This window comes from Mercurialis annua, linkage group LG4 (genome assembly GCF_937616625.2).
Source record: "Mercurialis annua linkage group LG4, ddMerAnnu1.2, whole genome shotgun sequence".
NCBI lineage: Eukaryota > Viridiplantae > Streptophyta > Magnoliopsida > Malpighiales > Euphorbiaceae > Mercurialis > Mercurialis annua.
The window spans coordinates 23,200,042-23,214,420 of NC_065573.1; the positions used below are offsets into that span (position 1 = coordinate 23,200,042).

At 28.8% G+C, this 14,379-nt stretch overlaps 1 protein-coding gene across 1 annotated transcript; it reads left to right on the forward strand.

Annotated features, from left to right (window-relative positions):
- The first annotated feature begins 3,963 nt into the window (after positions 1-3,963).
- LOC126678071 (amino acid transporter ANT1) lies at positions 3,964-6,998 on the forward strand. Its single transcript, XM_050372942.2, has 3 exons — positions 3,964-4,432; positions 4,629-5,285; positions 6,398-6,998. The coding sequence occupies exons 1-3, from the start codon at positions 4,205-4,207 to the stop codon at positions 6,800-6,802; spliced, it is 1,290 nt and encodes a 429-aa protein (XP_050228899.1). The 5' UTR covers positions 3,964-4,204; the 3' UTR covers positions 6,803-6,998.
- Positions 6,999-14,379: the final 7,381 nt, after the last annotated feature.

Sequence of the window (14,379 nt, forward strand, 5' to 3'; positions counted from 1 at the left end):
AACAAAAAGAGTTCAATTATTCCCTTCGGGATAGAGGTGAAACATAAAAATTCAAAATATGATACAATTAAACTTTTTTATAGGTTAGGGTATAAACGAGGTGAAATTTTTGAGTAACTAAGCCTAGATTTTATTTTTATTTATCAGATTATAGATATATTATATTATAAGCATAATACATTAAAAAAAACCCGACCTTATAATCCATTTTCGATCATACCCTGACATTGACAATTTGTCAATTTTACCCTATTTCGCATTTTATCATTTCAATTGTATCCTGAAATATTAAATTGACGTCTTGTTCATTTGGAAAAAATTCAAAAACGTTCTCCATGTATAGTATATATTAATTGTACATGTTTAAAATTTATTTAAATTTAGTTAAATTAATTAAAAATATAAATTAGTTTTAATTTGAATATAGTTTTTAGTTAGTTTTTAAAAATAAAAGATTTATTTGTACTTTTTTATACTTTTTTGTTTAATATTATCTTTAAATATGTTTAATTGAATGATTCATCATTTAAATAAACTAATTGACAAAAATTAAAAAACTGGGGTACAATTGAAACGATAAAATGCGAAATAGGATAAAGTTGACAAATTTTCAACGTCAGGGTAAGATCGAAAAGGGGCTACAAGGTCGGAATTTTTTAAAACATTAAGTCTATATTATACTATATAATATTTAATAAAAATATTAATGATTATTTTTTTTATAAAAAGCAATATTTAGTTTAAAATTATGTAGATATTTTTTGTAGATTTATGATTTATTTTAAAAAATTATTCAATTATAGTTATTTTAATGTAAATAAAATAATTTTATATAATTTATAAATAATTAGAGTATTTAAAAATAATTTAAATAATTTTAAATATTAAAAAACAATATATTTATATAGGAATAATTTTGAGAAAATTACAGATATATTAACTTCACGCCAGTTTTTTACTCAAATAGCCACTTCTTTAATTTATTACATTTGCTAGCCAATTCATTATTACTCTCTCTGACTAACTATCTAAAATTATTACTTTTTCTAACCAATTTTATCACCATACACGTGTTCATTCTATTAATAACACCATAAAAGAAAAATTAACCAACACCTTCTTTCTTGTGACTTATTCTTCATCACTGTTAAATCTTCCATTTCTTCCTCTATCTACTCTGACCTCATCCTCGCCAGTACTGCTGACCGCCACGACCGTTCACTCTCATTGCTTTCCGAGTCAAATCTGTTCACCTTTCCACTCCTCCTACATCCACTGCTTTGTGCGTCCGTCGTCGTCGCTGCACTCCTACCTCGACGAATCCATCTTCATCCTCCTCAAGAGCTTAATTTTGTTGTTAAAAAATGAGATCTAAAGATGAGACTTGGTATAAGTCTATTAGGCGGAGAGAAATGTTTCTTGAAATAGAAAATAAGGTTAAAAAAGAAAAAGATGGTTGTTTTGAGTTCAATATGGAGGAAATGGTTTATGACAGCATGACGAAGAGTTTGAGGAGGTAGATGAGCTAAGAAGGTGTTGGAGATTGAGAGGAGTGTTGAAAGTTTTGTTCTTGAATGATGTTTTGGTATATTCCACTTTGTACATGTCTTCTATGAACTCTCCAACGCCATCTCCTGCTCTAGTTTGTCTTAAAAATGAGTATAGCATGATAGAAAATTATATTTATGTATTAGTGAAGAATCTTGAATGTCAACATTTGTTCTTGGTGAAATATGAAGGAGCATTGAAATTTTTCTATTGTTAAGAGTTTCAAAAAAGATGTTGGTATGTATTTGAAACGTATTACTATTGTATATTGTACATTTGACATTTTTCTAATTAGTTTGGTAATGTGTATCGTACATATTTTATAAATGTATTTTTATATTTTAAAACAAGCCAACTGACGAAGGATCATTGTTACAAACTGCACAGATTTTGGTGCTCCTGCAATTTTTTTACAAGAAATATAAACTACTTTCTTTATTTCAAAAAATATAGTTGAGTTGGTTTTGAGACGAATCTGTGTTGGTTTTGAGATGTATCTGAAATGTTTTTGAGATGTATATAACTTGTTTATAAGATGTATCTGAATTATTTTTGAGATTCAATTTCTTAAGTAAACTTAATGAAGGCATTAAATAATTTGGTTTGTTCGAATACTATTTTTTTTTTGGTATGCGCAAAATGGATTAGCTAAAGAGGCGTTAGAGTTGGTCCTTAAAATGTTTGAGGAATGACATAGGCTTGATTTTGCGGAGCTATTTCGATGCGAAAAAAGTGGTCATTTGGTTGTAAGAAATTTAAAATACTTCATTTTATTTTGAAATTATGAGATGTAGAATGTTATAATTTTTTCGAAATTCTAAGACGCATCTATATTGGTTCTGAGATGTATCTTATTTGTTTATAAGATGTATCTGAAATGTATTATTTTTATATCTTTATATATATTATGTGATATTTACTAATATGTTTTTACTTAGTGAATTTTCTCTTGTGTTTTGCAGTTTTATGGTTTCATCAACATTTTTTTGTAAGAAATTTAGTATACTACCTTTATTTTGAAGAATGTAGCTGAGCTAGTTTTGAGACATATCTTCGCTGTTTTTTAGATGTATCTGAAGTGTTTTTAAAATGTACATGACTTGTTTTTAAGATTTAATTTGTTATGTTAATTAGAAAAAATGTAAATATTTACATTTTTGATATAAATTCTTATGTGTAAGATTAACTTCAATTGATAATAAATTTAATGAAGGCATTATATAGTTATTTGTTCAGTTTATTAGGTCTATATATATTGGATACAACATTGATACATCGTATATACACCACTGATATATTGTAAATAAATTGTCGATACATCATAGATACACAATTGATACATTGTAGATACAAATTATCTCTAACAAAAATTTAAGTAGGTTCAGTTTTTAAGTATATGTTATTATGTATATATATTAGACACATCAACGATACATTATATATACAATATTGATACATCGCTAATACATTATATATATCATTTATTATAACTTCTACACAGTCTACAACTCATTATAATTATTTTCAACGAATAAATTTTAGAGAGACTGATACATTGTAGATACATCGTCGATACATTATTTTCAATGAACAAAAATAATTCGAATATCCTTATTTAAAGAACTCATTATGAAAAATTACATCCTTAACTAATCTAAGTTTCTGGGTTCTTGAAGACTTGAAACAGATTCATCCAATAATAAAAATTTAGTACAATTGCCTAATTAGTGAAATTGGTTGATTAATTAACCAAATAAAATCATAAAAACTGAAATTGAGTTGCAAATATGTTTTGATACATTAATGATACATAAACAATACATAAATGATACCTTTTTAAATAATTATGACACGCTGACACGCGTTGATGCGTGACTGGCACGCTTTTCTGACACGCGTGTCAGACGCGTTACTGTCACGTTGTCACGCGTTTTTATAGCTGTTAACACGTTTTTTTTGACTTTTTTTTTCACTTTAAATGTGACATGTGTCTATTATTAAGTGGTGGCTAGTAAATGTAAACTTTTAGCTAATTTGGTTATGAATGTAAAGATTTTGGGTTTGGGCTATTTGAGTAATATTTGGTGTATTTTGGAATATTTTTGTTTTTTTCTCAATAATTTTTATTTAAATAATTAAAAATATTTAAACAACTATCAGATGTGTGCAGAAACTGCAAATGAAATTTTTTTAATTAACACGTATTAAAGGTTTAAAAAGGACTCCAATTTTTTTTACTAAACACTTGAATAGAGCTTTTGGAATAGCAAAACCACTGAGAAAATTAAACCAAACATTAGTCCATCTAAAACAAATTTTTTGTTCAAGAATAAACGACTCTAATTTTACTCAAATTAGCAAAACATAAAACGACACTGTTTTATACGGAAGCAACAACTACCGACCTCCAAATTAAACTGACAAAACATGTTAAACAAAAGCTGTTATGATGTTCTGTTCTGTCAACACGAGCTGTTATTCCCTAAATAATAAAAAAGTAAATTTATCATGTTACATCTTCCACAAAATTCGCCATTTTTCTGATAAACAATCCAAAACCCACCGCATCAGATATTAACAACAAAACCCAAAACAAAAAAACTACAGTTCTGTAAACATTCAAGGAAGAAGAAGAAGATTGAATTATCAAAGAGAGATGGGCAGTGAGTTTAAAGATCTTACAGTTCCTTTTCTGGAAGAATCTTGTGCAAGAACAAGACCAGGGACAGCTTCTTCAATCCAAACTCTGGGGAATATTGTTGTTTCAATTGTCGGAACTGGGCTTTTAGGTCTTCCTTTTGCCTTCAAAATTGCTGGTTGGTTTGCTGGTTCTATTGGTGTTTTGGTCACTGGAATTTCCACCTATTATTGCATGCTTTTACTGGTTAGTCAACTTTTTTTATGCTTATTTTAATTGATTCCATCTTGCTCAACATTCATTATTTTAATCATATTCAATTGTTCAGAGTATTGGGTTCTGATTTGTTTGTTAGTTTTTTTAATCAAGTCTGTAATTTTGGGGGTTAACAAAGACTTTTCCTTTATGACCACTTCAATAAAGTTTTTGCTTTTTTTTTTAGATTCAATGCAGAGATAAGCAGGCAACCGAAGAATTAACAGCAGAAACGAAAACATATGGTGATTTGGGTTACAGATGTTTGGGAAATCCAGGCCGTTACTTAACAGAATTTCTTATTTTTATATCTCAATGTGGAGGATCAGTAGCTTACTTAGTTTTTATAGGCCAAAACCTTTCATCAATATGCAAAAGCCAAGGCTATGATGACATTAGTGTTTCGCTCTTTATATTCATGTTAGTCCCGGTTGAAATTGCTCTTTCTTGGATCCATTCTTTGTCTGCGTTAGCGCCTTTTAGTATTTTCGCGGATGTATGCAATGTGTTAGCAATGGCTATAGTGGTTAAAGAAGATGTAGAAAAGGTGATCAGTGGTGAATTCAAGTTTAGTGATAGAATTGCGGTCACTTCTAGTATTGGAGGGTTGCCATTTGCTGCGGGAATGGCGGTTTTTTGTTTTGAAGGATTCGGAATGACTTTGGCATTAGAGTCGTCTATGACAGAAAGGGGCAGATTCCCTTGTTTATTGGCCAAGGCATTCACTGGAATCACTCTTGTTTACGTTGTATTTGGATTTTCCGGTTATATGGCTTATGGCGATCAAACTCGAGATATTATAACTCTCAATTTACCGCATAATTGGTCTAGCCTTGCTGTTCAGGTACTAATCCTTAGTTTCCTCCAACTTTCATTTAAATTGATTTTATAATGGTAAATCCGCTGCGACTGGGATTGGAACTAGAGACCTTAAGACGACTCCAGTACTAGTTGAGCTTTTGTCAATAGGTAACATTTTTTTAAACTGTTGGTCTGTGTAATTCCGTGATAGCTATTTTCCTGTCTAATACTTTGGTAAATTGTGTTACGAATCTTGAATGTGAATACTAGCACACTTAGCATTATATACATGTCGACTTAAGCATTGCAGGCATTGAGCAACTAACACCAGAATTAACTTTTTTTATTGAGTAGTCCCTTGAACTTATCAATTTTTTTTATCAATTATACCAAATTTAGCAATTTAGAAAACAGTTTTAGGAGGCTAATTGACCAAAAATTTGGATTAGTTGATCAAACTTTGGGCTTATTGATAGAATTTAACAAATTATGGGAATTTACTAATAAACAAGTTATTTTTGGTGTTAATTGACCATCACATGCAAATTCAGGGGGCAAACTGATATTTAAGTCCATGCACTTTTATGGAAGAAAAAAAAAGAAGTTGCATTATCACCCATTATAGATTAGAATTGATATAATAGACAAAGAGAGCTAGCTTTAGAATAGAACTGGTTCTTTTATACCATTTGCTCTGTAATACATTAATAACTAATCTAATGCTTTGTCTACCTGTCTGCTTTGTCATTATCTCAATAATTTTCATTCACCATCACCATCTCAAATTGGAGCTCAGTGTTCTTATTTTTAGCATAAAAACTTTAGCCAAAAGCACATAAGGCCAAATATAAAGTGGATCCAGATCCTTATGCATTGGCATTAGGCATGTTTGTCCACTACCCATCTCCTGCATCGATACTATTCACCGACAGTTTTCTTCGTTCAATTATTATAATATTTAGTGAGATTGCATCAATCTTTCATTATCTCAACAAGATATTCTTGTTTAAAATCTGAAAAATCATGATTGGAATCATATATTCTATGCAAAGGCGAAAATGAAACTTCTGTGCTTTTTTTCATTCCCCACTATTTTGATTCTTTATAGCGTTAATACTACTGTTTTTTCTGAGTTTTTATTCTAATTTACAACAGATTGGATTGTGCTTGGGACTGATGTTCACATTTCCGATCATGGTGCACCCCATCCATGAAATTGTCGAAGGGAAGCTTGAAACTAGTGGATTGTGTCGAAAGGTTTATGATAACGATGATGGAATCGCAGCAAAAGTTGGAAAATTTGGAATATATGTGAATCGGGCGATTTTGATTATTGTTTTGGCATTAGTAGCGTCTTTTGTTCCCGGGTTCGGCGTATTTGCTTCATTCGTAGGAAGCACTGTATGCGCATTGATCTCATTTGTCTTGCCTGCTATGTTTCACCTGATATTACTCGGTCCGTCGTTAAGTTTGTGGCAGAAAACCATAGATTATTGCTTTTTCATATGTGGATTGTTGTTTGCTGGTTATGGCACTTATAACACCATTGTTGGTGTGTGAAACAGTTTTGTCCTTGCATGGAAGAAGCAAGACTTTAATTAGGAAGAAATACATTGTTAAAAATAGATAGAACTAAGATCTTATAGCTGGGTAGTGAAAATGTATCTCTAGGCTTTGTAGTAGCCACAATTCAATCAAATTGTTAATTGTGGACTTGTAGTTTATATAGTTAAGTTAATTTCTTTTTTTCTTTAAATTCCGATCTCAAAATTATGCTCGATTACATTTAAATATTGCTATATAGTATAGGTATAGTTTGACATTAGGTTTGATTTTTTTCTTTTGCCATTTTAATTTGTAATAAAGAAAATGTTATTGATAAGAAATCACCGTTATCAACCCCACAATTTTGATTGAGATGACTTTGTTTGATTTTGCTATTTACACTTTAAATATTTGTGCTAAATTACAAAAGCATCACCTAACTTGTCAATCAAATTAAAGTAATCTTACCCAAATTTTGTATTCTTTCTACTAAGAGAATCCATTGGATTTGCTTAACTAATCTAGAAATCATATTATGAGTCAAGTGCTTAATTTTATAAATTAATTGATTTTGTTGCTTAGATTTCCAACTTTTTTAAAAAAAATTATGATTAATTTATTTAATTAGGACGACTTTGTTATAATTGAAATAAAATGCTTCAAATCATGCTATAATAAAATTAGAAGTGTTGTGAAAATGCAATCTATTAAAAAATTATAGGCAACTTTAATTGCCACTAAAACTATCCTTTTTGCATTAAAGGAACAAGACTCTAAGAAAGCACTCTTGTTGTGGACAAAATGCTTAATGCTATGTTCCAACGGGGAATAATATTTGGGACAGAGGTTGTTATACAATGGGTGAAATTCTTAATAAATTCCATCTGTGTGCATTGACATGAATTCTTTTTTCTTTTTCTTTCTTTCAGAAAATATATAATATATGGCATGTTAGATCAAATATATAATTATTTTTTTTATTTTAGTTCATGAAATAATAATTCACAAAAATCGTTATACCATAATTTTATAAAATATGTATATTTTCAAACGTAAAAAATAACTATTTTTTTTTGAATAGTGATCGGATCGAATTTGTGCAGCCGTGGCTTCCCATGTTGAGTTTATTTGGAGAGGTATGGTAGAATGAACTAATAATATAAATGTATTGAAGTAAACACGTTTTCTTTTTCAAATAATTACTCTTACACAAACACACACCTAATTTTAATGTTGGAATCAATGTTTTAAAAACTAAATCGGTGGCCGAACCGGTGAGGCCACTGGTTCAACCAGTTGAATCGATTTATTTCCCGTTAATTATCAAGGCGTGGTTCGAACCCACAACCTCTGGATGCACTTAGAGACGCCTTAACCATTTATCAAAGGGTTGACAGATGTTTTTTTTTATCAAAGGTGGAAATCGACTTTTTAGAGTCTTATTTTAGTTGTTAATTATCAAGGCGTGGTTCGAACCCACAACCTCTGGATGCACTTAGAGACGCCTCAGTCATATTTCTCAAGGGATTGGGATTCTCTCAAATTCATTTTGAACTTGAAGGGGTCAAGTTCACGATCTACACCGTTAATTGTAAAATGAACGGTATAGATCAAAAAGATACAATTTTAATCGAATTAATCTATATCGTTTATTTAACATGACCTCTCAAGTTTATTGAATTTGAGGGAATTCCAACCCTTTTTCAGGTTTTAAGATTTTTTCGGTGGATTATGTGGCCCCAGAAAAAAATAGCCTGAAAACAGATTTGTATTTCAAAATAGAAAACCAAAATCTTATTCATATTTCTCAGGAAAAAAAAAAGTGACTGATAAAGCATCCCATATAAAAAGAGATTTATTTATGCATCGCTATTTTTGGGTGAAAAAATATACTGACACTACATTCTTGGCTATACTTCTCGAGTTGGCGCAACGTTTATCAACACAAAGAAGGCTATAATGGGAAAGTTTGAGTCGAATGGCATTACTTACATCAATTTATCCACTCCATTATTGTCTACATTACCTGCTTTTGTGTTAGTTCAAGAGGAATTCGCATAGACTCAAACTAATTTAAGGATACTGCTATTAAAAATTTAAAGTCTATTAGTTTTTATGATAAACTTTTTAAATTTTAATTTAGATAAAGAAAGTAAATATAAATAAAATCAAACATAATGTTTTCTTCACAATCACGAGAAATTCTTAGGTAGACTCAGTCTACCACGTCATCCGTGGAATAAGCCAATTATATCATAACACCTTATTAAAATGAGGGTATTCTTATAATTTCATTTGTTATTTGCATACACTTTTGAATAATGATATTACAAGAATACCCTCATTTTAATGAGGTGTTATGATATGGTTAGCTTAGTACACGGATAATGTAGTGAACCGAGTCTACCTAAGAATTTCTCCACACTCACATCTAACATAAAAATGAGGGTTTTTGACGGGAGAGTGTCTATTAGCTTAGGAAAATCAATTTTTATGCTTATTGGAAATTTAATTCCAATTTAATGTCCGGGTCCACAGAATCCACAATGCTGGTTGCACGTGTGTGGCTCGTTATGTTTCGTCAACGTCCACGTCTGAGTTATTTGTGGCACTGTGGCGTGCAACCATCGTTTGCAGATTTTATTGTGCCTAGAAACGAGCACAACTGTCGAGTTGGTAGTCTGGTGACTCTTGTGCTCCCTTCCCAACTTGAACAGCATCACGGTTTGGGAAGATCATCCCAACTTCGAACTCCTTTCCATGATTCCACACAATGTTCCGGTCAGCCTCCGGGGCAACGTCAAAGTCGTCGACATCCACATGTTTAACGTGCTTAGAGAGTTGTGTCTGATACCGTGTATTTTCTCCCAAATCTATACGTCCAACGTGCTCAGGGAGTTGTGATTGGTACCGTGTATTGTCTTCACCAATGTCGATGTCTCTGACACTCTCTTCATCACTCCCATAGAAATCATCTTCTTCCTCTTCGTCACTGCTCTTCTCTGACCCGCTAGAATCACTTAAAACCAATTAATCCAGTGAATTGTCGTTACAAATTACAGTCTGGTACTTCACGTAAAATTCCAAAACATCTAGAGCTGGGAACCTCATAGTCTCGTTTAGAATTTCAAATAGGTGCTCATTGTTCTCCATGAAAAACAACGAGTATGAGCGTATTTGACCCCCTTTAATTCTTGGAAGTCGGAAGTAGATTTTTGTAGTTTCACTTTGGAGTTTGTAAAAATTGTCCTTCTATATATATCCTTTAATTTTTCGAAAACCATTATCTCACTAATTGCATATTCACTCGACGCATGCCCTGGTATTCTACTCCACACGGGGAGCTTACCACACGGCTATCGCACCATATTACAAAAGATAGGTTTACGGTTGTCATTGCTAGAAGTATAATAAAAAATCACCTTTATTCTAAAAATGTGATTTTCAAATTTATAACTTTTTTAACAATTCAAATTTCATGTCATTTTATTTCTAATAATTTGTATTAAATATTAAAATACTAAAAAAATTGACTATAGTAATCCCTAGTAATATTAAATGAATATTGAGAATTTAACATTTCAATAAACTATAATATTTTAATAAACTATATTAATCCCTAACATTTTACTAACAATAAAATATGGGAATTCCTATCTTATATAGGGAACCATTCCGCAATCAAGGATTTTGGAATGCATTAAAACATTCCGCAATCCTTGATTGCGGACTACCATCTTACCGTTGGGAATTCCCAACAGTAAGATTCCATGCATGGTAGGGAATTAAAGGCATTCCACAATGTAGCATTGCAGAATGCCCTTAATAATGCTTAATCAGCATAATTAAGCATTCCGCAATGCTATATTGCGGAATGGTGTGAATTCCGCAATCTAGTATTGTGGAATCTATGGGATTAGGCACTAATTTGGAATTAATTTTTCAATAGGCACTAAATCAGAATTTACTAAGCCTAGTCGGCACTATTCCATCAAAAATCCTAAAAGATGAAGAAAACATTATGTTGAAATATATATATATATATATATATATATATATATATATATATATATATATAAATTCTATATTTGATTTTATTTACAAAAATAACCCTTTTTCAATTAGAACTTCACTTACTTAAATATTATTTTTTTCTTCACAATCGAATCTCTTTTTTTCTTTCATTCCTTTCAAGTCTCTGTATTACTCTCTTTTCAAATCTCTCTCTAAGAAGCAATCGCCTCTCAGATCTACGAGCGTAAAAAGTCGGCATTGTTTGAGTGGTATTTTCGCCGTCGTTCTGGTGGTTTTCTCGACTCCATTTTTTCGCTGGTTTCCTCGACGTTGTCTTTTTTCCAGTAATTCTTCCAGTGATATTCTCGACGTCGTCTTTCTTCCGTTAATTTTTTCGACGTTGTTTTTTTAAATTTTTTGTGATTGTTTAGATTTTTGTACACATAATATTATAACTCTATTGTTCTCTTATTAATATAGTTGTTCTCTTGTTCATATAATTGTTTTTTTTGTTTTAATGCTACTGATTTCGTACACAACACATTGATTTATATTTTTATGGTATTTTTGCTACTGATTACGTACATAATAAATTGATTTATATTTTATGGTGTTTTTATGGTGTCTTTATGATGTTTTTACGGTGTATTTACACTAAAAAAATCATAAAATAAACCATAAATATACTATAAAAAATAATATAAAATCACCATAGAAAAGTACCATAAATACACAATAAAAACACTATAAAAACACCATCACACATACAAAAAACATTTTAAAAAGGACATAAAACGTAAAAAGAATAAAAAAGATATTGAAATTAAAAAACTAAACAAGATAATTTTGTTAAATAAAAAAGATACGAGATGTCCAAAGTATGGGTAGCGCGATAAATAAATTTAAAAACAAAATATAGTGGGAAATTTTCTCATATGTAAAAACATTAATTTTCATAATTTCTATCATTTAAGTAATAAAAATATATCTTTAAATAAATTTTTTATATATAATATAAAAGAAACAGACTAAATATTTTATTTTATTTTATCAATTAATTGTAATTGTAAATTAAATAAAAATCCATAGTATCTAGATATTCCATCAATTAACTTATTATTTCCAATTAATTTTTTATTTGTACTCTATAATTTCGTATGTATGTTTGATTGTTTTTTGTAATTAATTTGCAATTTAAAAAAGTATATATCTGAATTTTTATTATATGACTTTCATTATGTTACTACCTTATTCTTAGCTATCTAATTCCTAAATGACCTTCCCCATCGTTATAAACCCTAACCACTCAAATATTGGGTAACTTTCGCTATGGATGGAATGACCCAAAATCACCTCCACACCCCTTAAATTTTTATTAACCACAAATATTTTAATTTTTTTTTATCATATGTTCTAGTTTTAGTATTATTTTATCTTTTTATTTTGCTTTTTGTGGCTTTTTTCTTCTCCAAATTTAAACTTGAGAAAATAACAAGAAAACCAACAATTCCATACATTTTTTCGTTAAATACAAATTAAACTATTTTTTTTTACATTTGTTACATGTTTCTTTTAATCTTACCACTTTTCTTATTTCTTTTCATCAACACCATGTCTTACCTAAGGCTACACGTGACATATTGAAGGACAAGGGAGCAAAATCCGGTGCGGACAACCATATTAGTTAAGCTACACTTTTTCAAATTGTTGGTTTCTTTTAAAAGAATTTAATATAATATTGTTGTGCTATTTTGTCCTTTTGCTATTTTGTTATTCTCTCTATAACTTATCTGTGCAATTTTTGTCATCTATCTTACTTCTCCATTGTTTGCTAATTTGATATTTTGTCTTTTTGCTAATTTATTAGTTTTTCACTTTTTACTTTTCATTTTTGTTAACAGAGAAGTTCGATTTATGAAAAAGCATCGATGCAAAAAAAAATTAAAAATAATCAAATATATAATTTGATACATCTCGATACATATTTGATATATATTCGATCGTTCAAAACATTTTTCTTATATTTACAATTTTTTTTAATTTTGTTACATAATTCATATATATATATTTGATACATCTCCGATACATATTTGTTGTTTGGTGCATGTTCATAACATTTAAATCTGGTAAAATTTAGTTAAAATCAATATTTTTGTTGAAAATAACCCTTGATTTGCTAGTTAATATGAGTTTACATTTGTAATGAATTGAGTTTAATTTTTTTTATCTTTTAATATTTAGATAGTGCATTTTCGAATATGTTATTGTTGGTAATGTTATTTTCTAGTGTTTATTGAATTCTAACCGACTATATTTAATTGTAATTTGAATATATTTTTAATGTATCTCTGATACATAATTTATACATGATAGATACATATTTGATACATTAATTGAATTAACTGACTAATTCGATTGGTTCGTTTTTACATTTAAAAAAGCTTATAAATATATATGTAATAATCAAATCTCATTCTAATTGATGGTTTTTACATACACAAAGGTGAAAAGGTAGAAAACATAACAAAAGGAAGAGTGAGTAATGGTAGTGAAGTTTTGAAGTGAGTATGTAGCATATCTTTGTGGAGTGATTACAATTGAATATACTTGAATTTATGTTTATCATGACCCTCAAACTTTAGCATAAAAAATCAAATAAGATTAAATACATAATTTATACGTGATATTTATCAAAAAAATATTAAACAGGATAGATACATTTTTTAAATGTACTTAGTAGATACATCGTTGATACATAATTTAACATAATTGACACATTTTTTACATCTTCTTTTAGTTTTATTACTAAAAATTTAAATACATATTTGATATATTTTTGATACATAATTTATATATAATAAATATATTTTTACTACATAATTATACACAATAGATACATTTTAAAATTTACTTAATAGATATACCGCAGATACATGAGTTATACATGATAGATGCATTTTTTAAATGTATCAGTGATACAAGATAGATACATTTTTTTAAATATATTTAAATATATACATCGTTAATACATAATTTATATATAATATATGCATATATATTTTTAATATACTTAATAAATATATCTCTGATGCATAATTTATATATAATATATGCATATTTAATAAATACATTTCCGATACATATATGATACATATTTAATACATCGCTGATACATTTTTGATTTGTCAAGTTCTATAGTTTCAAGGACTGCCATCGTTGGAGTATTATTTGTAGCGTGGATATATATCTGATATATTCAAATAAATCATCGTCAAATTCTATAAAAAAAATATATAAACATGATAGACACATTTTTTAAATGTATTTAATAGATACATCGCCGATACATAATTTATACACGATAGATATATTTTAAAATGTATTTAAATAGATACATGATACATACATTTTTACTAAATTTATACATTTTTACTAAATTTATACAATGTATATTTTTTTACATATATTTGTTTGATACATTATTGATATATAATTATTTATTGTAGTTATTTAACTAGCTTTTTAATTTTTTTAAATATTACTTTGAATAATTTTTTAAAAAATAAATAAAAAACTGT